The 23,109-nt window shown below is 38.0% G+C and overlaps 1 protein-coding gene across 3 annotated transcripts; it reads left to right on the top strand.

Annotated features, from left to right (window-relative positions):
* The first annotated feature begins 15,956 nt into the window (after positions 1-15,956).
* On the top strand, positions 15,957-21,884 carry LOC107774998 (ALBINO3-like protein 1, chloroplastic). 3 transcript variants are annotated; one of them, XM_075253680.1, is made up of 12 exons: positions 15,963-16,468; positions 17,431-17,541; positions 17,700-17,774; positions 17,952-18,012; positions 18,190-18,263; positions 18,514-18,618; positions 19,261-19,371; positions 20,191-20,294; positions 20,458-20,715; positions 20,792-21,083; positions 21,322-21,415; positions 21,515-21,884. In XM_075253680.1, exons 1-11 carry the CDS (start codon positions 16,106-16,108, stop codon positions 21,397-21,399), a joined length of 1,632 nt encoding a protein of 543 aa, XP_075109781.1. In that variant the 5' UTR covers positions 15,963-16,105; the 3' UTR covers positions 21,400-21,415; positions 21,515-21,884. The 3 variants fall into 3 exon arrangements, with proteins under 3 accessions (XP_075109780.1, XP_075109781.1, XP_075109782.1); XM_075253679.1 differs by having other exon boundaries at positions 15,957-16,468; positions 21,322-21,884; XM_075253681.1 differs by lacking the exon at positions 19,261-19,371 and having other exon boundaries at positions 21,322-21,884.
* Positions 21,885-23,109: the final 1,225 nt, after the last annotated feature.

Below are 23,109 nucleotides of genomic sequence, written 5' to 3'. Positions count from 1 at the left end.
ACTACGGAGACTTCCAAGGTATACCTGCTCGGTGTCGATAGGACTCAGAGTCACGTTCCCTTATCTTCTCATTTTGTTGTATTTCTTATTTAGACAGTGTTGTAGTAGACATTGTAGATTATTCTGTAGAGCTTATGACTCGGTGCCACTAGTTTTGGGAGAAGTGTTGTTGAGATTCTATTTTGGAAGATTATATGAATTTTATCAGTTTTACTAAAGTATTCTTGTTTGATTATTTCTGTTAAGTTATTATTAAATATTAGGCTTACTTAATCTTAGAAACTAGGGGTCATCACGACATTCTAAGGAGGGAAATTGGGGTCGTGACAATTTTGGAGGCAAGTCAAGAATAAATTTGAAGAAGTGAGGTCAATTTAGCAGTGGCTTGGATCACTATGGTAAGAGAAATGATCGGTTCTTTCAGTATGATAAGTCTATATAGGTTTTCGTGGCTATGATTGTGGGTTTAGCAGTCTGCGTGACTCGATTGATTTAGAAGAATCAATTTTAATGGTTTTGTTATGTGCAAACGGGTCCCTAAGAGTTATAACGGTTTCGACCACGACTTGAGATTTGTGTCTTCTGCAGTTATGGGAAGTCGACTGCGTGTTGCGAGTTTTCTCCCAAAATAAGTTAAGGGAAAGGAGTTTCTAACCAATGAAGTGTTCATTCTACTAGTGTTTAAGGAGTTATGATAAAATTCTTGTACTCTCGCGTAATAGCATGATAGGTGCAGTGAGCGGTGTGGAATTGGGATTGAAGGGTTAATGATGTAGTTCAGTTTTGACGAGGATGTCACGAGTTCGAATGAGTGGGGGAGATTTCATGTGTTCATAGTATACTGATGCTAGTTTAGTATCGCCTGAGTATGATGTGTTCTATGGAGTAATTAAACATAAAAAAGCTACATCAAAATAGGCACGGAGAATCATTCATAGATACGAAGGTGAGGAGAATCAGCCAATCCCAAATGAAGCGAAATTTGCCAAGACTATTCAATCTGTTACAAGTAAAAAATATAACAGACAAAAAGTGTAATTAATAACTGTAGCGAGTAGGAATTGAATGAGATAAACAGTTATGAATAGGAGGGATTGCTATTTAAACCCTCATTCATTACATTGTATCATATCTGAAATCTTACTTACTATTCTCGTAATCATATCATCTTATTTTTTGGCAATTCAATATCTTAGTGATACAAAAAAAGAGTTATTTTCACCAATAAGAATTTTCTTTCCTTTTATATTATTATTTCGCTCATTTGTTTATTTGATTCCATATTATTCTTATTTGGAAAAGTAAATCAAATTAATTGCTAGTGCCATAACATATAAATTTAATCGTTTTCACCTTTAATTTTTTTTAGGTTAAACAGATTTGTGGGCTTCTTTTTTTCTTTTAGCTTTATTTCATATAGAAATGGCAAAAGATTGAATCATAGTGGATTATCAACTATGATAACAAACTATGTACTTCTATTTTTTCATTATCTTCTTCATTCAGCTGTGTATCTTCTGTTAGTTACTTTTTGACAGAAACTACTAAGTGATCTTTCCAGTTTGCACCAGTTTAATAGTTCCTTTTTCTTTCGGCATGTCTGGATTAGACTCAATACCATATATAAGCTCCTTATATCCAAACACATTGTCACACATCACTCCCCAAGATACAAGGCATATGAATGAAAGCAAGTGTATGTGTAATGTGCATGTTATGTTAGAATGCATAAGTTTGTTATCTATTATAGCAAAAAATGTTTGTCTAATTGGCCCTTGTCTAAATGGATCCGTAAGTGTAATAACCCAAAAATCTTGGGCCTTCAAATTGAACTGTTTAACTTACTGTTGGACCCAATGTTTTGGACTTAGATGAGGCACAAATTCCATAGAAGGGTTCTTGTACTTTAGTGCAATGACCCAACCAGTCATTTTGAGCTTTAGCACTTTGTTCGGAGGTTTGAGACCTTGAGTAGCGTCATATTATGTATTATGACTTGCGTATATGGTTGGTTTCGATTTTCGAGAGGTTCAGAGTTGATTTGGCAGAGTAATTCTCAATTCGAAAGCTTTAACTTGGAAAAGTTAACCAAGGTTTGACTTTTGAGTAAATGACCTCAGATTCATGTTTAATAATTCCAATTTGATTTGGATCTAGATGTTTCTAATTTGATTTGGATCCAATTGTCAAAAGTTGGAAATTTGAAGGTTTGTAAAGTTCATAAGTTTGATGGGGAGTTGGCTTCGAGGCTATCAGGGTCAGATTATTGTTCCGAAAACTGGAATAGGTCCATGTCTCCACGTAGATGGGAGTGTTATGGTGGGTATGAAAGTGGTCATTTGTGGAGTTTTAGAGTTTTGGGATGAGTAGCGGAGTGTTATTTGGGGTATGACAAGTATTGCATTGGGTCTTTGGTGGAACAATGTAGGGAGCAGGATGATTCTATTGCTTTGGGATGTTTTGAGGTGGTGTAGGGTTTTGAGTATTGGGAAAGGTGATATCCGGGGTGCTGAGGGAAAATGAAAAGCTTGCCAGATTCCGAACCTGATCGAGTTCTTCCTGGAATTTCAACAATTTCTGTTCAAGTTGGGATACATTTTCCTTAGGAAACTGAGTACCATGACCATTGGTGGCCTCTACCCGTTCAGTTGCATTCTCCTTTCTGACGTTGTTCAAATCTTCCATCTTCTCTTTGTTCTTGTTTGTGACAGGACTAAGAGGAGGAGTGGGTGGAGGGCCCTTGGATCTCGTGGAATAGGATGATATTGCCAGAGTGCACGAACTAACCTTTGGGGAGGGAAATAATAAAACAAAGAGTAAAAACAAAAAGGTAACAACTTAGTGAGGATCATAATAAGGGTTGCAATATTTAAACACATAGTGCAAAATATAAGACGTGTCCTAATTTGGGAACCTCTTTGTGCCCGAGGTAGGCCTAGCGACAAGTTGATTTGGAGAACTTAGGATTCTAAATTCCTCATTTCATTGGTAAAAAATAGACGAATCCCAAATTGACACTAAATAAAAAGGAAATGAAAATCACTAATGGCCATTGGCCTTATTACATTTGATAAAGCGGAAAGAGAAAACTCCTATCTACTTGGTCCCAGAAGGACCTTCCCCAGATTCGGCATCTTTGGCTCCGTCGAAAAGCTTCCCCAACTCGCGAAGTCCCAGAAATAGGTAGGCTCTGGCTAGATGTCCGCCTTCGTTTCCTTCAGCATTTTGGCAGTCTTCGATCCTCTTGAGAAACTTCCTTTCCAACTCTACTATGCCTCGCTCCAAGTATCCAGTCGTTTGTTGGCACTGACAACCATGTCCTTCCATTCCTCAATTAACTTTTGGTTGGACTCTTGTATCTCGCGATGTTTGCTTTCGTACTCCCGGATCCTTTTGCGCAGTTGGTTGTATTTGACCTGTGCCTCACCCTTTCATCTATAATCATGTGACCTCGAACAAACCCAAACTGGCCCAGACCATCATGATTATTCTCCAACCAGCCTGAATAGTAGGGAGTACAACCATCGTGGTATCTGTCTGGCTCGATGGTATCCCTCCCCATGACGATCTTCCAGTGCCACATATACTGAGCTTGACACTTTTAAGGACTATCATCATCCTGGAAGTCATCCCAGAAATGACTCATCTTGTCGACCCTGGGTACAACCTGCTTCCTACCAGCTTGCCTCATAACTCGGAGAGGGACGTAAGGGTATGTTCCCCTCAGACCGATCAATATCAGGAAAGGTGCACTCTGGATCGGCCGATGAATTCTTCGATCAGAAACCACTCAAACATCCATTGTACCTGGTCCTCAGTCAGACTTTCAAAGAGATCAACCCATTCTTTAGCATTCTCTGGCTGAGCGAACATACTGGGCATGTAATTCATTCACTTCGGATGATGGAAAACGATGTAATCATCCCAGCCCCTTCGCTGAATCTCTTGTCGGTATTCACCCTTTTGGAGATGCTCCATAAGCCAGAGTTGGAGTAATAAATTGCAGCCTTCAAAGTGTTTTGCTCCTCGCTGACACTTCTCTAAGGCTCGATATATATCGACAATGATAATGGGCACAATGCTGAATGGTTGCCCATCAATTCCTTCCATTAATGTCTTAGTCACCATAACCAGCCTGGTATGGATTCTTGCTTTCTTCATCGGAAACACAATCAATCCCGGGAAACAAAGCACGAATACAAAGATCCTTCGATGAATGTGCCCTAATGATGTGATGGCAAACTCGTCAGGATAGGTACGGTAGGATTTGCTGTGACCGTACCTTTCATACAAATAGTCAAAAGGGATGTAGGATTCTTTCAGACATGTCAATTATGGATTATTCTTTAAACCTACCATTTTGAGGAAACCCCTACCTTTACGATTCTCGGGAATCAGCACGCCCGGAGTTTCCCATACTAATCCAGCCAATCCTCATATCTCCTCTAGCAAGGGTGTCATTTCAATATCCCCAAACCGGAGTATAGCCCTTTCACAATCCCAGAACAAAGTAGTAGCTTCTATGATCTTGTTGTTAGGTTGGATTTCCAGGAGGAAAGGTAAGTTCCCCAAATATTTTCAGACAAGGGTTTGATTACTAGAGTGAAGATCTTTCCACCAGCTTACCAGTCTTGGGTGGATGTTGGTGACAATGTCGAATCTAGGGACTTTGTGCCTCATATTTCTACAAGACAAATAAGGTTAGGCCCTTACCCCCACCAGACTCGACTATTTAATACCAACAATTAACATGAAGGTGATGTCCGTTTGGGTTTAGGAAAACCCAGTGGACTTCGGACAAGGCTATCTTAAAGGATCATTATGTGGACAACATAACTGACTTGGCTAGGTTTGACCAATGGGTGATAATAAAGGATTTGCGCAACCACTCATTATAAGCATTGCTATGGTATTTGTTTGGCACGAGTGGAGTATGATGTTGAGCATGGTTATGCAATAATTGAAAGCATGTTGACATGTATTTGCACATTAAGAAAGCAGTAAATACAGTAGTTTCATAATTTAAAGCAGTAGTAAAGGAAAGAAACAAAGAAGACAAGTCAATTTTGCAGTGGAAAAGGAAATTGAATGCTTAAAGGAATTAAACAAGTAATTGCACATAAAGGAGGGTACAAATTCACAATAACAATCTGAAGTGGTAAAAGCCTAAATATCCCCAGTAGAGTCGCCATGCTGTCGCGCCCCCTTTTTCCCTCTTATGCAATTGGGAGATCGGGTTTATGACATTTTTGGGTGTAGGACAACTCGTTCTTTTTGGGAACTAGATTTTGCATTTGAAGAGTCGCCACCAAATGATTTATGGTGCATTAGGACACCTATAAGGGTTCACTTCTAAGTTTGTTTGATAACCAGAGATAGGGTAAGGGCTTGAAATTATCCCAAGGGGAAGGTGTTAGGCACCCCTCAGGATCCACTACTGTGGTTCCCGGCCAGATAGCTTTGTAAATTTGGTCAATTTAGCAAATAGACAAGTATAGGCTCAAATAGTAGGTGTTTTAAATTTAAACACATAAGAGTTTGAAAGAACAATTAAAAGAAAAGTTTTGAAAAGAAATTTGCAAATAAAAGGGGAAGAGGGTCCTAGATTTATATTTAATATAGATCACATCAATGCGATACCTGGTATGACACTCCTCAAAAGAGGGGATACACGTGGTATTAACGCACCGGTCATCATATCCATATCTACCCTTCCCACCCCGTCAAGGTATTAAAGCGCAGATTGGTCTCATTCTCTATTGCATGCTATTACCCGTCCCATTCCTATCAGTCCCGGAGGAACTTAGGACTACTATTCCTAAAGGGGAGGGATATTAGGCTGACTTGGATTTCAAAAGGTAAAAATCTAAGGCGACATACAAAACACATAATACTGCACGTTAGGGGAAACATGTAAACAAATAAAAGGCTCATGTATACCTCCTCAAACAAACACATAAATAGCATGGCTTGAACATACATTTAGGGTCTGAAATTTAAAATAATAAGGCAAAAGGGGAGTTCCAATTGTTGAGGCAGACCAATTTATTACATAACTCAGATAAGAAGTCCGAATCAGGCCTGCCTGCTGGTTGCAATAATTACTACTTAACAGAGACCGATTTCATTTTTTTTGTTATTATCATCTAAGGCTTGCCTAAGTGTTTGGGTGAGGACATAGACATGATACTAGTTGAACGTGTAATGAAGCAGGCAAAATTTACTCACAATTCCTATATGCATGATTTCTATAAAAGGTACTGATTTTAAACTACTGGACATGAAGCCAGATTATAAGCAGTCAGATCCTAAGAACATGGTGTCTAAACGTGGTAAGGCAGAATTTAAGAAAAAGTCCTATAGATAGGTTCTCTAGATGCAGATTTAAGTATGCAGAATTTAAATCCTATAGGAAAATTTTCTAGATGTAATATATGCAGAATTTTAGTGAAAACGGATCTTATAGACATGGTATCTACATGCAAAGTTAAACATGCATAATTTAAAATAACAGATCTTATAGGCATGATTTTAAATGCATAGTTAAACATGCAGAATTTAAAGCAACGGATCTTATAGGCATGATTTCAACCCTTAAGCATGCATAATTACCCAGTCCTTTTCACTAGCCAACCCCAGTGTTTATTACAAATTATTACAAACTGAATAATGAATTACATCAAGGAAGTATAAAAGAAAAGTTACAACCAGAGGAAGCCTGATTCTTGACTTCCTCTCTGAGTTATGGAATAAACCACCTCAAATGCCATTGTTTCAAAGCCTTTCTCAGACTTGAGTGTGTCAAAGTTCCCTAAGGGTCTCGAGGGGACCCCGGACAGTGCTCCCACCCAAGTTGCATAACCAGATAGAGATGGGTGCAGTGTGGAAGGGCCAACCCTCATGTGTCCAAGTTCAGAGGAAGCTCATGGGTCCCAAGGCAAGGCCCACATAAGAGGGGCAGAATTTAAGTCTAAGAATATGGTGGAAGTGCAGGAGTAGAGATTTAAAATTGAGTGGAGAATGGAGAGGGGAGAGGGGTAGTTTGGAAAGCAGTAGTAGTAAAAGCTAAAATTATACAGCATTAGTAATAGCACAAAGGGGGCAGGGGTTTTGGAATACATTGCAGGTGGCTTATGACCCTAAGAGGGGTCAAAATCTGGACATGCCCAGCATAAGTGATGCTGGTATGCCCATAAACCAGCCAGAGGATACACACATAAAGAGGATATAAAGTATGTGATCAGGGAGGGTCAGGTTTAGGTCATGCATAATAATGTCTAATGCTGGCATGCCCTCAAACCAACCAACGAATACAAACACATAGGGGATATGGGGGGTTTGGGGTTCATAAGTGACTGATAGAGTTCATACATAGGAGAAACATGAATTACATAGGAGAAACATGAATTCAGAAAAGGAAGGGGGCATATTACAACATGCTTACAATGCAACTTGATTAACACACAAACAGAAATAGGCAAGAGTGAGGGAAATAGCAAAGAAGACATGTTGTTGTTGATGCTGGAAAGTTAATTAGGACATACCAGTAAAGAAGCAAATGCAGAAAGAAAAGTGAGCAAGTTCCCACAACCTAGCCTTGGCTTTCAGCCGGCTAGAAGGTAGCAACACAAGCAGTAACAGAGAAAAAGAGAGAGAGAGTTTGAGTGGAGTGTGTGTTCTGAACTCAAGTCGTTCGTGTCTATTTCAAAGAAGAGAAAGTGCAGGGTATTTGTAGCTTCTGAAAACGAGTGAGAAATAAGGTAACAAGTAAAGTTTTAATACAAATATAGAAACAATCAACAGTCAGAATCAATTACACAAGTGACTCCCTTTAATTAAGGAGTCACTGTTTAACGGGTAATGAAAGATTCAAAATAAGGAAAGAAGATCAATTTAGAGACAAACTGATTATTGTCATAAAAGGAGTAGTAAAAGCATTGAGTAAGTAATCAAGTCTAAGTACATAAATATGCTTATTTTGGGAAAAGATTCAGTAAGGCAAAATAGGAAAAGGAATCAATTAACTTTAACAGGCGAGTGAAAATAGAGTTCATAAAAGAAAGTTTTTGAAATCAGTCACACGATTGAGATAAATCAAAGAAGAAACATGCTTCTGCACTTCACTATATAAACAGAGTGAACAGAGACATCAGACATGCGAGGCCAAGCACATTGGCAAAAGAAACAACATACAACAACGGCAAAAATAGGCATAAGATTCAGTAGATAGTCAGGGCTCACACATATAGCCTAAGTGAAGAAAAGAGTTAAACAAGTAGAGGTCTCACAGTAACAGGTGAGGAAACCTTTCGAAAAGTTAGGGTTTCAAGTCGAGTTTAAAAGATAGTAAAACTCGGAGTCAGATAAGTCACATAGAGAAAAGTAAGTCTAAAACAAAAGCTTTCAGTCGAGTCAAGTACTCAAACAAACAATTTCAGCCCCAAAGACCTAGGGCTTTTCAACAACAATCGAGTTTTAAAATGGTAACACAATTAAATCAAACAAGAACGAGGAACTTAATTAAACAAATATACATTTAAACAAACAGCTTCAGGATTCGAATGAGACCCAAAAGAAATTAGGGTTTTCAACATGCTGACTCAAGTAGAAGGAAAGCATAACAAACAGTTCGAGTCATAAAACAACATTGAGAATCAGAGAAAAGATTTTTGAAATAACTTAAAGGAAAACCCTAATCAGAACAATGAAGAGTCGTTTTGAAAACAACGTTGAAGAACCTTCAAGAAAAAATGCTTAAAAGTTCATGGTAAGCACAAATCTAAGGTAGATCTGAAAGATATCGAAAGATATTAGAGATTAGGGTTTCAGAAAACCCAAAAGAAAACGAGAAAGATCTCGAAAGTTAACGTTCTAACCAGAAAATGCCAAGGACCCGCCTTGAAAGGTCATGAATATCCAGGAAAGGTCGTGGATGGTCAGAGAAAGGTCAGGGATGACCAGAGAAGGGTAATCGAGCAAAGACTGGACCAAATCCCTTCAGAGTCTGGTCATGAGACCACAAAACCAAACACATAGAAGCCTTGTAAGGCTGGTATAGGCTTTGATGACCTCGGAAGGCCATGGATTAGGGTGGCGGCGACTAGGGTTTGAGGGTGTTGTAGAGAGGATTTGGGAGAGGAGGGATTCAGAGGCGGCGTATGGTAACAAATGAAAGGGTTTGGGGGGTAGTTCAGAATTAATTAAGGCAAGGGTGATTATTGGCCGTTGATCTGAATGATCAACGACCCGGATTAAAACGGGTAAGTGGGTGGTTTAATGAAACTGGGTTTGGGTCGGTTTAAATTGAAATTGGGTCGGGGTTCAATTGAGGTGGAATTAGGCTACAATTGAAATGAAATTTGGCTAGATTTTAAATAGCCATTTTTTCCAATTTAATTTATAAAAAATAGTAAATTAAATTCTGGAAATAAATTGAAAGTACTAAAATGATTTGTAAGACATAATTATCAATCTAAAAATATTGGACTTAATTTTTATAAATATAAATGCAATTAAATCTTAAAAGGGGCTAATATTGCAATTATATGCAATTTAGCTTTAAAAATACTAAATAAATTTGTAAATGCAAAAAATATATTATCTATATTTTAGTGTAAATATGAGAATCCAATAAATGAATCACCAAAATGATAATTTGGGAATTATTATTGGATTTTTATGAATAAAATAAGGGGAATAAATTGATTTAAAAACCTTTAAAAATTAAGAAAAAATAATAAAACATTTAGGCATACTTATACATGCATACATATGCTATTTTGAAGGTATTTGGAGTTGTGTGCAAAGTTTGGATTCATTCTGGATTGGTTAGGCTTGAATCAGACACTTAGTTTGAAGTTGTAAGCTTATGAACTTAAGAGATTTATCTTGACTGACAATTCTTAGTTTTGATGGTACTTACGGTGTTTGAATATATTAAATGATAATTTGGATAGAATATAGTAAATGAATAGGATGGGGACTTTGTGTGCTGCGGATCGTAACATGGAATGCAACTCACCACAAAGTTTCCTCAATAGCTGCGCCTACGCGCCTGTGTGACCATCAAATGTACCAGTCTCAGTACATGCACAATTAGTGAAGAGGTGTAGTATGAGCATGCAAATCAACGTGTACCCAGTAAGTATCTAGACTAACCTCGAAGAAATAGTGACGAGGGATCAACATCAATACTTACTAGTGGTCCAATAATAATGTACGTAAAAGTAGACAGGTATGCAGCATAGCAAGTAAAAACGATGAAACAGATATAGGTGCATAACACGCTCCTCAACAGAAGAATAATTACGAAGTTCTCAAATACCAGATACTGCTTTGAATGGAACACATAATTATCAATATCAAATAAAATGTCAAATCTCGAGTCAAGAAGCCTCATATATACGCTAACTCCTGATCGAATATAACACACAAGTCTGACGAGGCGAATGACCTAATCCCATAAGAGTGTTTCATAGAACTACCGAGACGAACGGCCTGATCCCATAAGAGTGTGTTACATGATACTGCCGAGGAAAATAGGATGATCCTATAAGAGTGTGCCATATGATACTGCCGAGGTGAATGACCCAATCCCATAAGAGTGTGTTACAATATCCTACCGAGCCGATCCCATTAAAGTATTGCTGAGGCGTTCAACTCGATTTTGTAAGAATGTGAAACTTTGACGGGTCGTTGGCCCAACTCACGAATATATGGGTGAGTTATGAAATTCAAGACAAATTTGGGACAAATACATACATCGAGGGAGAAATTCATAAAAGGAAGTATAATTTCCGCGACTAATCAGGTAGCGAGTCAAGTATCTAAAATAGCAAGGTTCGATACTCTATGTAAGTCTAGTTCCTTGCTAAAGTAATAACTAAAGCATTTAATCAGGCAAGAATAACTCACATAATACAATTAAAATATGGTGTGAGTCTAAGTCTACTCGAACATAAACAAGAATCTAGCATACACACGGACACTCGTAACCTCATACGTGTGTAGCTCCCATAACACGTAGCACATAACAAATACGACACCTACAGGGTAAATTTCCTCTTACAAGGTTAGACAAGAGACTTACCTTGCTCCAAGATCCGATAACCGGCTCCAACGCCTCTCTAACACCTCGAACCCATACCAAACGATCCGAAACTAGTCACAAAAAGTGCAAACCAATCAAAATATATTCAAAGACTCGTAATTTAACAATTAGAAACCATCCCCAACTCCACACGAAAATTCAACAAAGTCAACCCCCGGGCCCACACGCCCAGATTTCAAAAATCTTCGAAGATAAATATTACCAATAGCACCATGAACTCCAATATATGATTTGTTCTTAATTTCACGGTCAAAACTCAAAAATACCATTTTTAGGTTTCCTTCAAAAATCTCAAAATTTTTACTAATTTCCATATCTAAATTCATACATAATCCATGTATTTACCTCACAACAAGTGGGAATCACTTAACTTATGATAGATGATAAAAATGACTCCTCCAAATCGCCCAAAATTGCCTTCGAAAGAGACAAATGAGCAAATTCTTGATTTATTAACTTATATTATGTCCAAGTCCTTCCTCTTAGCGATCACAGAAATACAATCGCGATTGCGAAGGCCAACACTGCCACCGCTGGAATCTCCTTTTATGGGATCATGAGGGATCTCACGCGATCACGAACAATAGCAACCCAGACCTACGCGAACAGAGATGAGTCCCACGAATGCAAGCTGAGTCCCATGAATGCAAAGGCCGAAATCCAGCCCCTAGAACTCAAAGGTACGCAATTGCGAATGCTCACACGCAATCGCGAAGCTCAAGCTTCCACCCCACCCCAACCCCGCTACACAATGCGTTCACGACCCTCACCACGCGAACGCATTCACGACCCTTATTGAAACACACCCGAGGTCCCCTGGACCCCGTCCAATCATACCAACTAGTCCTCATACCTTATCCAAAGGCTCGAAACGCCACGAATAACATCAAAATCACAAATTGGTGATCAAAATCCTCCTTTTAACTTTCAAACCTTCGAACTTCGCCGAACGCGTCCGAATCACACTTAGACATTCCGGATCATGACCAAAATTTACATACAAGTTTCAATAAACAAAAATGAACCTACCCAAGGTTCCGGAACACCACCCGGAATCCGATAACACTAAAGGCCACTCCAAGTCAAACATAGTAAATTCAAAAACCTTCAAAATGCTGGCTTTCGATAATAAGCGCTGAATTACTCCCCTACCATCCGATACTCAACCCCAGACATACGCCCAAGTTCGAAATCACCTTATGAATCTATATGAACCTTCAGACTCCGATTCCGAGGTCTTTACACAGAAGTCAAACCTTGGTCAATTCTTCCAACTTAAAGCTTCTGAATTGAGAATTATTTATCCAAATCAACTCCGAACTTCTCGAAAATCAACACCAACTACACGTGCAAGTCATAATACATAAAGTGAAGCTACTCCAGGTCCCAAACTGCCGAACAACATGCTAGAGCTCAAAGTGATCGGCCGAATCATTACATTCTCTCCACTTAAACACACGTTCGTCCTCGAACGTGCCAAGAACCATTCTAAAGTTGCCAAAATCACTATATAACTCCTCATGCACCTACCCGTGACACCACAATCCATATGAGCACATTAGGTCAACCCAAGCTGAAGATCATTCCTGCTACCTTAGTCTACGAGCCTTTGAACCAAACTCCAACATCCGGAATTTCCTATAAGGTCCGATTCCAGCGTACATACACTGTATCAATCTCTGCAAGTTGTACCAAAACATACATATACACACAAGTCACAATCAGACCATGTACCGCATTGCTCATATGCCCATAGTAATATCTTCCAACCACAATAGCTGCAAATTTCTGAACCCGACACCAATAATATACCTCATGACACATAAAATCATGTTCAAACCTCGCAATACTGCAATGATGAAAGAGATGTGTAGAAACTCATAACCATCTATTAAACTAACAAATCATGGAGCTCTTCCGCTCGAGACAAGCTGATTCCAAATCCAATAACCTTGTCTCACCCAGTACAAGCTGCTCGGTCGACAAGCCATATAAATACCATCTAAAATCTCATACGACGACATCTATGAGCCTATGAGCCATAACTCGAATATGACCAATAAGGAAAAGAAGCCCAAGCAAAGAACTATCTAGCCCGTATAACGAATAAAAAACCCAGACAAATGCTATGAACTTGTCCCACAAAGGAGCAACACACATAAGCTTAAAGAATCGTACCCAACATCTCACTGTCGCGGCGTGCAACTCAATCCACACATAATAACTTGCATGAGAATACCCATTAATCCAAAAATGCTCACACTCACTAGGCACACATACATCAACAGCAAGTACGCCAAGTGCGTAAACATAACTCTGGGGACACAAATAGCATATTGCGCTACAAAAGAGGTGAAACACAACTAAGGTGCAATAAACACCGAGCATCCCGAGAGGCATCTCGCTCATATGACACCACAATTTTACATAGGACCACAATACGCATATGAATAATCAAGTTGCCTCACAACCCACATAGCATAAAAGTAACACAGTAACAGATGATGACATGAATAACATCCACCATGCCCGAAGACTTATCCATAGACAAATGTTGTGCTGAATAAGCATATCCGATCTGGTATAGAATATACATTCACATTAGACCTACCAATGGACCTCTAAACCGATTCTAAGCATCCCAAAATAGGTAATTATTCTTCCATAGATCCACAATGACCCTAACCATGACACATATAATCAAGTGACAGGTCCTGAGCTCACACAGTTCGCAACTAGAGGAATAGTCTGCCTGTGAGAAATAAACTCTTCAATCTGCGATAGTACCTGAATCTCCATATCTCATCTCAATCTCTCCCACTTAAATGACTGACATATATCACCTACACAATCATCATAAAAGAGGTACTCCTACAACTTCTGCACCAAGTAACAAAAACTTGTATATCCATGGCTACCAACCATGCTATTTTTGTAGTGCTAATCAAGAATCCGCATTCAATACACAATGCCCGGGCTAATAATTACGATGCCATAATGTTTGGTACCGAGTGTTCTTTAAATTCCGTCCACGTCATTCTTCACTTACTTGACATGTGTTAAGTTTTATCCACATGATAATTCTATTTTTTACCTATACAAAATCGAGGGGCATGTTGACGTAAAAAAGGTTGACTGTATCTGAAAAGGGCCTAAAATACCCATTTACTATATGAAATAGGACAGGCTAGCCCTCCGTTAAAAGTTGGTCTCTATTCTGCCATTGCCGTCAACAAATGGGCTCGTATATGCCCTCCATCACTAACGAGAGACTCATAAAGCCACGTGGAATATATGTGAGGGCAAGTTAGACCTAGTTCGAATTGTACAGGGGCATATATGAGTCAATTATAATAGTCATTTCTCAAATACTTCATAACTCCATATCAGTTTACTTAGACACCTATTTGACAACACTCAACTAATTATCACAGCAAATAAACTAAGTCATAGACACAAACATTCAAATGAACGACAATGACTTCATTAAATCTTAGTAGCTCAAAGGGGGTCGAATCATAACAAAAGACAACAAAAAACAATGTCGGAATGTTCTAGTAGTTCAAAGGGGTCGAATAAGAGATGTCATTGCGGACTTACTCCTAATTATTTCATGGCATGGACACCTTTAAATGCTGGGAGAAGGTTTTTCAAGTGCCTGAAGCATGATGTAAGTAAATTTTTTGTTGGGTTCTTTTAATTATTCCGATTTGCTTGTTAATTTGTTTTATTTATTTTTGGTTTTTATGATGAAAAATATTCCTATTGGCAATCCCAAGATGAAGAGCTTCCTCCTAGCGTTTCAAAATCTCATATGCAGTTTAAAGAAGGAAAATGAAGCTCAAATCCGTGAAAGAAATGCTCTCCAAAGGAAAATTTGATCTTGAGAATGTTATGATGCTCGTTGATCATGAAGGAATAGAAGTCTTGGAATTGGAAAGAAATGTTCTAATGAAGAAATTGACCGATTTAGAGTACTCAGTTGTGCTTGATGCTAAATTTCGGAAGAAGATGTGGATTTTCATGTGTGTGATATTGGGATGTTTTGTTATGTTCTTTGGATTAGTGGGAAATGATATGTAATGTTAGTGTTATTGTGGCTTAATTGTTGTCTTTTACTATGTAATGAAGCTTTATATTTTTGTACAAGGATTTAATAAAGTCATTGCCGTTCATTTATTGTATCTATGACTGAGTGTATGTGCTATGATAATTAGTTTGGTGTTGCCAAATAAGTGTCTAAGTAAACTGATATGGAGTTGTGAAGTGTTTGAGAAATGACTATTATAACTGACTCATATATGCCCTTGTACAATTCGAACTAGGTCTAACTTGCCCTTACATATATTCCACGTGGCTTTATAAGTCTCCCGTTAGTGATGTAGGGCATATACGAGCCCATTTGTTGACGGCAAGGGCAGAATAGAGACCAGTTTTTAACAGAGGGCTAGCATATCCTGTCCTATTTCGTATAGTAAAAGGTTCGTTTGATTTTCTTACATTTTGCCCATGAACTTCCTCTTTGTTACACACGTGCGGTGTATTCAAGATTGCTCATTTCTTTTAAATTACATTCAAAGGTTTTTATTTTGGAGTACTTGACTTAAAATTGGGAAATTTACCCGTTTGGTCCTAAGAATTAAGAAATTTTTCACTTATTTATAAAAAATTTAAATTTCCCTTGAAGTTAAATTTTAAATTAATAAAAATTTAAAAAAACTTCAAAAAATTATATTTTAAAATTTCCACTTTAAATCACTCGCAAAAATAACTTTAAGTTATATTAAAAAAAAAAAAATTCGCCGTTTCTCCGAAATTTTACTGCAATTCTTGTGTCCAAATGTCCACTTAGATTTTTCAAGATTTTAATCTTTTTTGCTTCTTCGAACTTCTTCTCTTTCACACAAAACCCCAACCAAAAATCAAATCTTTCTAAAAACCCAACTCCTCCACCTTAAAGGGGTTTTCAAGAACCTGAAAAATCTGGTAGGAAAAATGGCAACCTTTTTCACTTCCCTCGGACCCAATTCTCTATTGTCTCCATTTACAGAACGGACAAGAACACTAAACCCAGTTTTTCACCGAACCCACTTTGGAAATCTTCCAACTTACAAACCCTTTTCACGGGGCGTGCTCGGAGTAGCTCGATTCGGGTTGGGTCAGGATCCGTTTCCTGACCCGGAGACTGCAGAGGTGCTTTTCAAGGACCTGTTTGCTCGGGCTGAAGGGCTTTTGTATACAGTTGCTGATGCTGCTGTTTCTGGTTCTGCTGATACGGTTGTTAACACTGTTGAAAGTAGTAAACAGAATAGTGATTGGCTTTCTGGTATTACCAATGGAATGGAGTCTGTTCTGAAGGTTCGTTGAATGTTAAAACTTCGTTTTTACTATGTTATGATGCTCCTCTTGTTGTTCTGAAGATTTGTTAATGTTAAAGTTTCGTTTTTTACAATGTTATGATGCTCCTTTCGTTGTTCAATTCTTTTTGCTTTGTTTTGTGTTCTAATTTTATAGGTTTTAGAAATTTCAATTGGCTAATTGATTCTTAGAATTGTACTTTTTCAAGGATGAATGGAGACAAAGTTGCTATAGTTGGAAGTTGAATTATGGGGTTCTTTGATTAGCCGTTATGGTGAAACTAGTATATAGAATATACTAAACAGTTGGAATTAAGGCTTAGCCGTTGTTTCCACACTTGCACTGTTTTTTGTAGGAGACCTCATAGGCATAAATGTAAGGTTTTGAGAAACTCTAATAGTATTGGAATGAAGCGGACTCAAGTAGAGCTCAACAAATACAAAAGATTCATATATCCTACTCCAACTATATTGGGATTGATGTGTTATTGGTTGATTGATTGAGAATTTTGTATTGCTAGTTGGGTATTTGGTTGCAAATTTTACGGAAGAATGTAATCGTTATTCAAAACATAATTTTGAGCAGTTAAGAATTGTATATATGGCTATGTTGCTATTCATCATTAAAGAGTAAGATTGTTAAAGTTGGTTCCTTTATTTGGTATCTGGAACTTGTCTGGTCTATTAGTTGCTTCATTTGGTGGTATCATTGGAATGAGAGGATAATGTAAGCAAGATTGTTTCATGCCTCTATCAAATGGAAAGAGAAATATTTTGCAGACTAAATGTCACATTCTTCTGCTTAGTGGTCGAAAGATAGCATATTTATATCCAACTGTAATGTATGGGTTGATTCAAAGCTTAATTCTATCTCCTGCTTCTATCTCTCACTCATATGTTAAGACACGCCAAAGAAAAAGAAAAGAGAGAAAACAATTAAGAAAGTGGTTGTGATATGTCCAGGTTTTGAAGGATGGACTCTCAACTTTACATGTGCCGTATTCTTATGGTTTTGCAATCATTCTACTAACAATACTAGTAAAAGCTGCAACTTTTCCTCTAACAAAAAAACAGGTCAGTGGTCTACTTTCATGTCTTCTCTTTACAGTATTTCTGTTTTCCATATTTCTGTGTAAAGTATTTATGAAGTAAATAGAGCTGTACAAATTACAAAAACACATTCTTGCTTATGAAGGCTTAGATGGTTTACTATCTTTAAGAATCAATTTTAGGTAGAATCAGCAATGGCAATGCGCTCTATGGCACCTCAAATAAAGGCTATTCAGGAGCGATATGCTGGAGACCAGGTTAATTTATACCCAAGCTTCACATATTTTTCACCTTTAGTCAGTGGAATATTACTGGAGGATGTGCGTGCTTAAGTGAATAGCTGCCCTTCATTTACCCTGTGGCATTTTCTTGCATTTGTCCAATGTAAAAACTTTGCGTCAACTATTTTAACTTCTTATATACATGTTTTCCAGGAGAGGATTCAACTTGAAACTGCTCGTCTTTATAAATTAGCTGGCATAAATCCACTGGCAGGTCTCACTTTCTTTTTCAATCCCAAATCTTCTTATGGTTGACAATTTTGGTTGTACATCCTTACACACCATACATGTGGGATGTGGCAATATTTATTTTTGGTATGATAATTTAAATATTGTCCGAGTTCAGTAATTGTTGATATTTGTTAATCATTTCTATCATCTATACCCCCAGGATGTCTGCCGACCCTTGCCACTATACCCATATGGATTGGGCTTTACAGAGCCCTCTCTAACGTGGCAAATGAGGTAAAACTGCTATTTTTGTACTTGTTCACCCCTTCTCTGGAGAGGCTTTTTACTTGAATAACGCTTGCTAAAAAGGGAGACAGTTTTGATTCTAATGAGAAAGCAAAAGAAAAACAATTGATAAGTGAAAAGCAAACTACTGCTGCTGGCAATTTCACCCTTTTGTATACTTTAGCAAACACTTTAGGTTTCTATAGTTTCACTCAAGCATCTCTAATACTTTTCTTTTTCTTTTTTTAATTACATTAAGGGGCTTCTGACAGAAGGCTTCTTCTGGATACCCTCACTAGCTGGTCCAACAACAATTGCTGCTCGACAAACTGGAAGTGGCACCTCTTGGCTTTTCCCTTTTGTAGTGAGTCATCTGCTGCTGTCCAGCCTTGCCTCATTTCTCTTTCTTTTTTTTTTTGGGGGGGGGGGGGGAGCTTGAAATTTTCATGGGCATTTTATTGATTTAGCTTTGCGCATTTTGTTTAGTTCACTTGTCTTTTCTCTTTCATTCTCTTTTTTCGGGTTATGGTGTCTGCAATGTAAGGATGTGTTGCTTATGCTTTATGGCTCTTCTATGCTTCATTGTTTTTAGATGCATATAGAATATGATCCTCTGGGGTGCGACCCAACACATCAGATTTTGTTGATTCTACTAGCTATAAAGATGGCAGGTCTTATTTGAGTAATTCAGCAAGTGAGGCTGTCTCTGGTTAAAGAAGCATACTGCATTAGAAGGATGAAGTTTGTATTAATAAAATAATCTAGAATGACCAAATCTTGCAATTCAGTTTATTGCTTGATGCATATTGTTCTCCTGGAAACAGCCTCTCTACCCTTCGGGGTAGGGGTAAGGTCTGCGTACATATTACCCTCCCCAGACCCCACGTGTGGGATTATACTGGGTTGTTGTTGTTGTTGTTGTTGCTTGATGCATATTGCGAAATTTCTTTAGTTGCTTCACCTTGAAGAATGCGTTAGGACTGATTCTTATCCTTGGATTTGACAGGATGGTCATCCTCCCCTTGGTTGGTCCGATACTTTTGCATATCTTGTCTTGCTTGTACTGTTGGTTGTCTCTCAGTACATCTCTATTCAAATTATGCAACCATCTCAACAGGTTGGTCAATGAAAGCTTTTCTAGTCTTCCTTTATGCAGGACAAAAGAGATAGGCCCTCTCCTTCTGCATTTATGATGATTTCCTTCAACTCGCTTTCCTCTCTTGTTGTTTAACCTCATTTTGTTTTGTTATTTTGGGGTTACCTATACTGTACATGGTAAATGTACCATCTTGTACCCTGTGTTCACATTTGTATTTCAATTCCAGTTGTTAGATACATGGTTCATTTACTCTTTTTCCTTGTGTCAACAATTGCATTCAATTCCATTTGTTAGACTGTAAATGACTTAATTAAGTCAGGTTCCTGTTTATCCAACCTCTGAATTTTTGTTGTTATACCATTGCACCTTCTTAGAGCTGGCTGGTTCATGAATGGCTTCTACATCGAAGTCCTGATACTTCAAAATTGTGGTTATGTATTATGAATAATATTCACTTGCTACCTTTCCAAGTGTTGGGCATGTTGTTGGTTCCTGAAGTTATCGATATTTTATGAAGAAAAAACTGATGGTGTTTGACCTTTGTATTGTAATGTAACCTTGAATCGACTCGAGATGGTGTTCTCTGCTACTCTTTATGCTTCATATCTCTACTTTCACCCCCTCTAACTTGAGAACTGAATTTGGTTGTTATTGCAAAGTGAATTGTCTGATTAGCTTGTTCATTCCGACTCTCAATTCTTTAATTCTGTTGGCCAGTTGGTTGTTGATTAGACTCTCACTGAGTCAATTTATAGCACTTATCTTCTAAACCATTTTCATTTTATTTTTGTTCACTTTTCCTGTTTAGTTACTAAACCCTTTTTAATTAATTTCCAGAGTGATGATCCAAATGTGAAGAACTCTCAAGCAATAACTAAGTTTCTCCCTCTAATGCTTGGTTACTTTTCACTTTCAGTTCCTTCTGGTCTGAGCCTATATTGGTAAGCACTTCTTTATTACTCGTTTGGAAACAGCAGTTTTTTCCTCCTATTTTCATTTTCATTTTCTTTTATCCTTTTATACTTTATTATCCAATTTATTGACCACTATTGCTCTCCTATGCTTAATAATCGCTCAGGATTGTTTTACCATCTTATTATGCAGGTTCACAAACAACATACTTAGTACTGCTCAACAAGTATGGCTTCAGAAGTTTGGAGGTGCAAAATCTCCAGCGCTGAAATTAAGTGATGATACTTCTAGGAAAGAGCAACGCGGGGGTGCAAAAATTCCAACCCTGAAATTAAGTGATGAAACCTCTAGGGAAGAACAACCTCAAATTCAGAAACAGGTCTCTGAAGCAACAATAACTAAAAAGAAAGACGAGAATCCTACATCAGATAGGCCCCGCCAGGGTGACAGGTTAGAAAGACTTGTTGACCTTGTTTGGAGGTGAGAAGTTGGTGGTTAGGACTTCATCGTTAATTATTTTTTGCAGGTTTAAACAGTTAAAGGAACAAGAAGCAAGAAAACGGCAACAGAGGGAGGAGGAGAAGAGGAAGGCTGAAATAGCAGCCAATAAGAAACAAGAGAAGTCAGTTGAGATAGAAAATAGTATCAGAACTGACTCTGTTAATGGTGATTCTATCTCTAAGAGTCTCAATGCTTCCACTTCTGAATATTATCGTGTCGTAAATGGTGATAGTGCTTCCTCTGAAGTGAAGGAAGATGAAATTTCAGATGATCACAACCGTGGAGTGGATCAGCATATTTCTGACGAACGAAAGAAGGTAAAGTTCGCTCTTTTGGTTCAAAACTAAACTTCAGTATCTGTGGACATATATCACTTGCATCAAATTGATATTGTTGTTTGCTATTCACGCAAACTTTTAGGGTCTCATTGGCTTCTATATTTCTCCTTTGGGAAGTCAAAAATTGAAAGCAATATACTTGTATGCAAGTGAATGTAGGATTATGGTATTGTTAATTGACCTAGTTCTGATTATACATTTCCACTCCCACTTTCAGGGTGAAACTGTTTCTTCTATCAGAGCTACAGATAACCAACTTCCACTTGAAGATGTACAAGAAGACAGAACTGGATAAGCAACTTAAACAAAAGGCTATACATTTTACAAGCTTATTTAGTTCTCCACCCATACTTGAAGTTCATCAGGAACTTGCGACATCTCTAAACGCGCTGCTATTATTGTGTTTGCAGCTTGAAGGGACCAGGTTCTGACAAGATTTTACTTTTGGAAGCTGCAAAGTTGTAAATTATGATGTTCAAAATGGCAATCGCTGCGGATTCTTTAACGAGCATAGTTGGATTTGTAGTGTAAAGGATCTGCTTTAGTACCTAAAAAAGGTTAGCATCATAGGTTTATATATTAAAATAGCATATACCAAACCAGAAAGTAGAATTGTTGTAGAACAATGCTATATTGAGTCAGATTTGCATCTCAATGTGTTGGGGGGGGGGGGGGTTATTCTTTTTCTTTTTACTTGTGTGCAGTAATAATTGGAAGTGACATGACGAATTTCTTGCTCTACCATACAAGTTGGAAGTAACTTATATATCCCATAAATGATACACTTCCTTCGTCCGGCCTTGACATTGCTTTATTGATAGAAGCATAGCGCGTGATGTGTGAGTTCAGTAGCGCATATTACAAGTTTGAACTTGTCGCAAGGAAAAGTCTGGTGTCTATATGGAGAAGGGTAAAGGGTTGGATTCATTATTCATTATGTTTCGAATTGTGCGGTTGTTGGCCCTTAGAAAAGTTATGCGTGTGCTTTCCTCGTCCAGTAAAACAATAAACTCTACGTATTTGTGTTTTGGTTGTGAGCACGTCATTTTTGCCCTATGAGAACTACTCCAAAAAATTTAAATAAAATGTTTTTGTGTTGTTTGTGATTTATTTGTATTTTTGTCTGTGCATGTTTTAAGGAAAATACAAAAATATGTGTTGCATGTGCATTTAGAATTTAATTTTACAATTTAGAAATTAATTAAACAATCAAGTTTGTTTTATAAAATGGAAAAATCACAAAAATATGTACTTTGCATTTAATGTCCAAATTGTGTGATTTTATCTTTATTGATGTTTAATTTCATGTGATAATTATTATTAAGAGTTAATATTTTTAGTTAATTGTCGATTTTATAATTTAATTAGGATTTTTAGTTTTATTGTTGAAAAGGAAAATTGAAAAGGAAAAGAGAATAAGAAGAGGAAAATTCGGTTGGGCCAATTTGGCCAAGCCCAAATCCAAAACACAGCCAAACCTGGCCAAAAACCCAGCCCATACTCGCCCCAAATCCAGTCCACCTGCGACCAATCCAGAACGACATCGTTTGGACATTGTGAATCTGGACCGTCAATCTCATACGATCAAACGGTCCAGTCCGCCTCCAGAATTATCCAAACGACGTCGTTTTAAGTCAGTCAATCTCAACCATTCGTTTGATTGGATCGAACGGTCCAGATCAACTCTTCCAATACCCGACCCATTCCCATCCAAGACCGATCCGGTCTCGAGGTAAGTGAAGCGACGTCGTTCCTATTAATGAATGAATCCAAGCCGTTGATCTTATCAGATCGAGCGACCTGGATTCATTCCGCCCCTTCATATATATACACTTCAAACCATACCCCGCCCCCCAAACCAAACCCCCCTCGCCCCATCGTCTCTCTCAGACCCCTCAGAGACGACCCCTCGAAACCCTAGCCGCCACCAAATCCCTTCGCCGTAAACCCGACGGCAACAACGCCGGTGACCACCAAACTCACACCCCTAAACCACGTTGACCCC

The sequence above is a fragment of the Nicotiana tabacum genome, chromosome 5 (genome assembly GCF_000715075.1).
Source record: "Nicotiana tabacum cultivar K326 chromosome 5, ASM71507v2, whole genome shotgun sequence".
Classification (NCBI taxonomy): domain Eukaryota; kingdom Viridiplantae; phylum Streptophyta; class Magnoliopsida; order Solanales; family Solanaceae; genus Nicotiana; species Nicotiana tabacum.
This window is presented reverse-complemented; position numbering and strand designations above follow the sequence as displayed.

What these genes read in the sequence shown, in the direction of transcription:
- LOC107774998 (XM_075253679.1), top strand. Translation starts at nt 16,106, where the DNA reads ATGGCAACCTTTTTCACTTCCCTCGGACCCAATTCTCTATTGTCTCCA. An exon ending in GAATGGAGTCTGTTCTGAAG is followed by an intron (nt 16,469 to 17,430) that starts GTTCGTTGAATG and finishes TGATATGTCCAG; the next exon opens with GTTTTGAAGGATGGACTCTC. An exon ending in AGCGATATGCTGGAGACCAG is followed by an intron (nt 17,775 to 17,951) that starts GTTAATTTATAC and finishes CATGTTTTCCAG; the next exon opens with GAGAGGATTCAACTTGAAAC.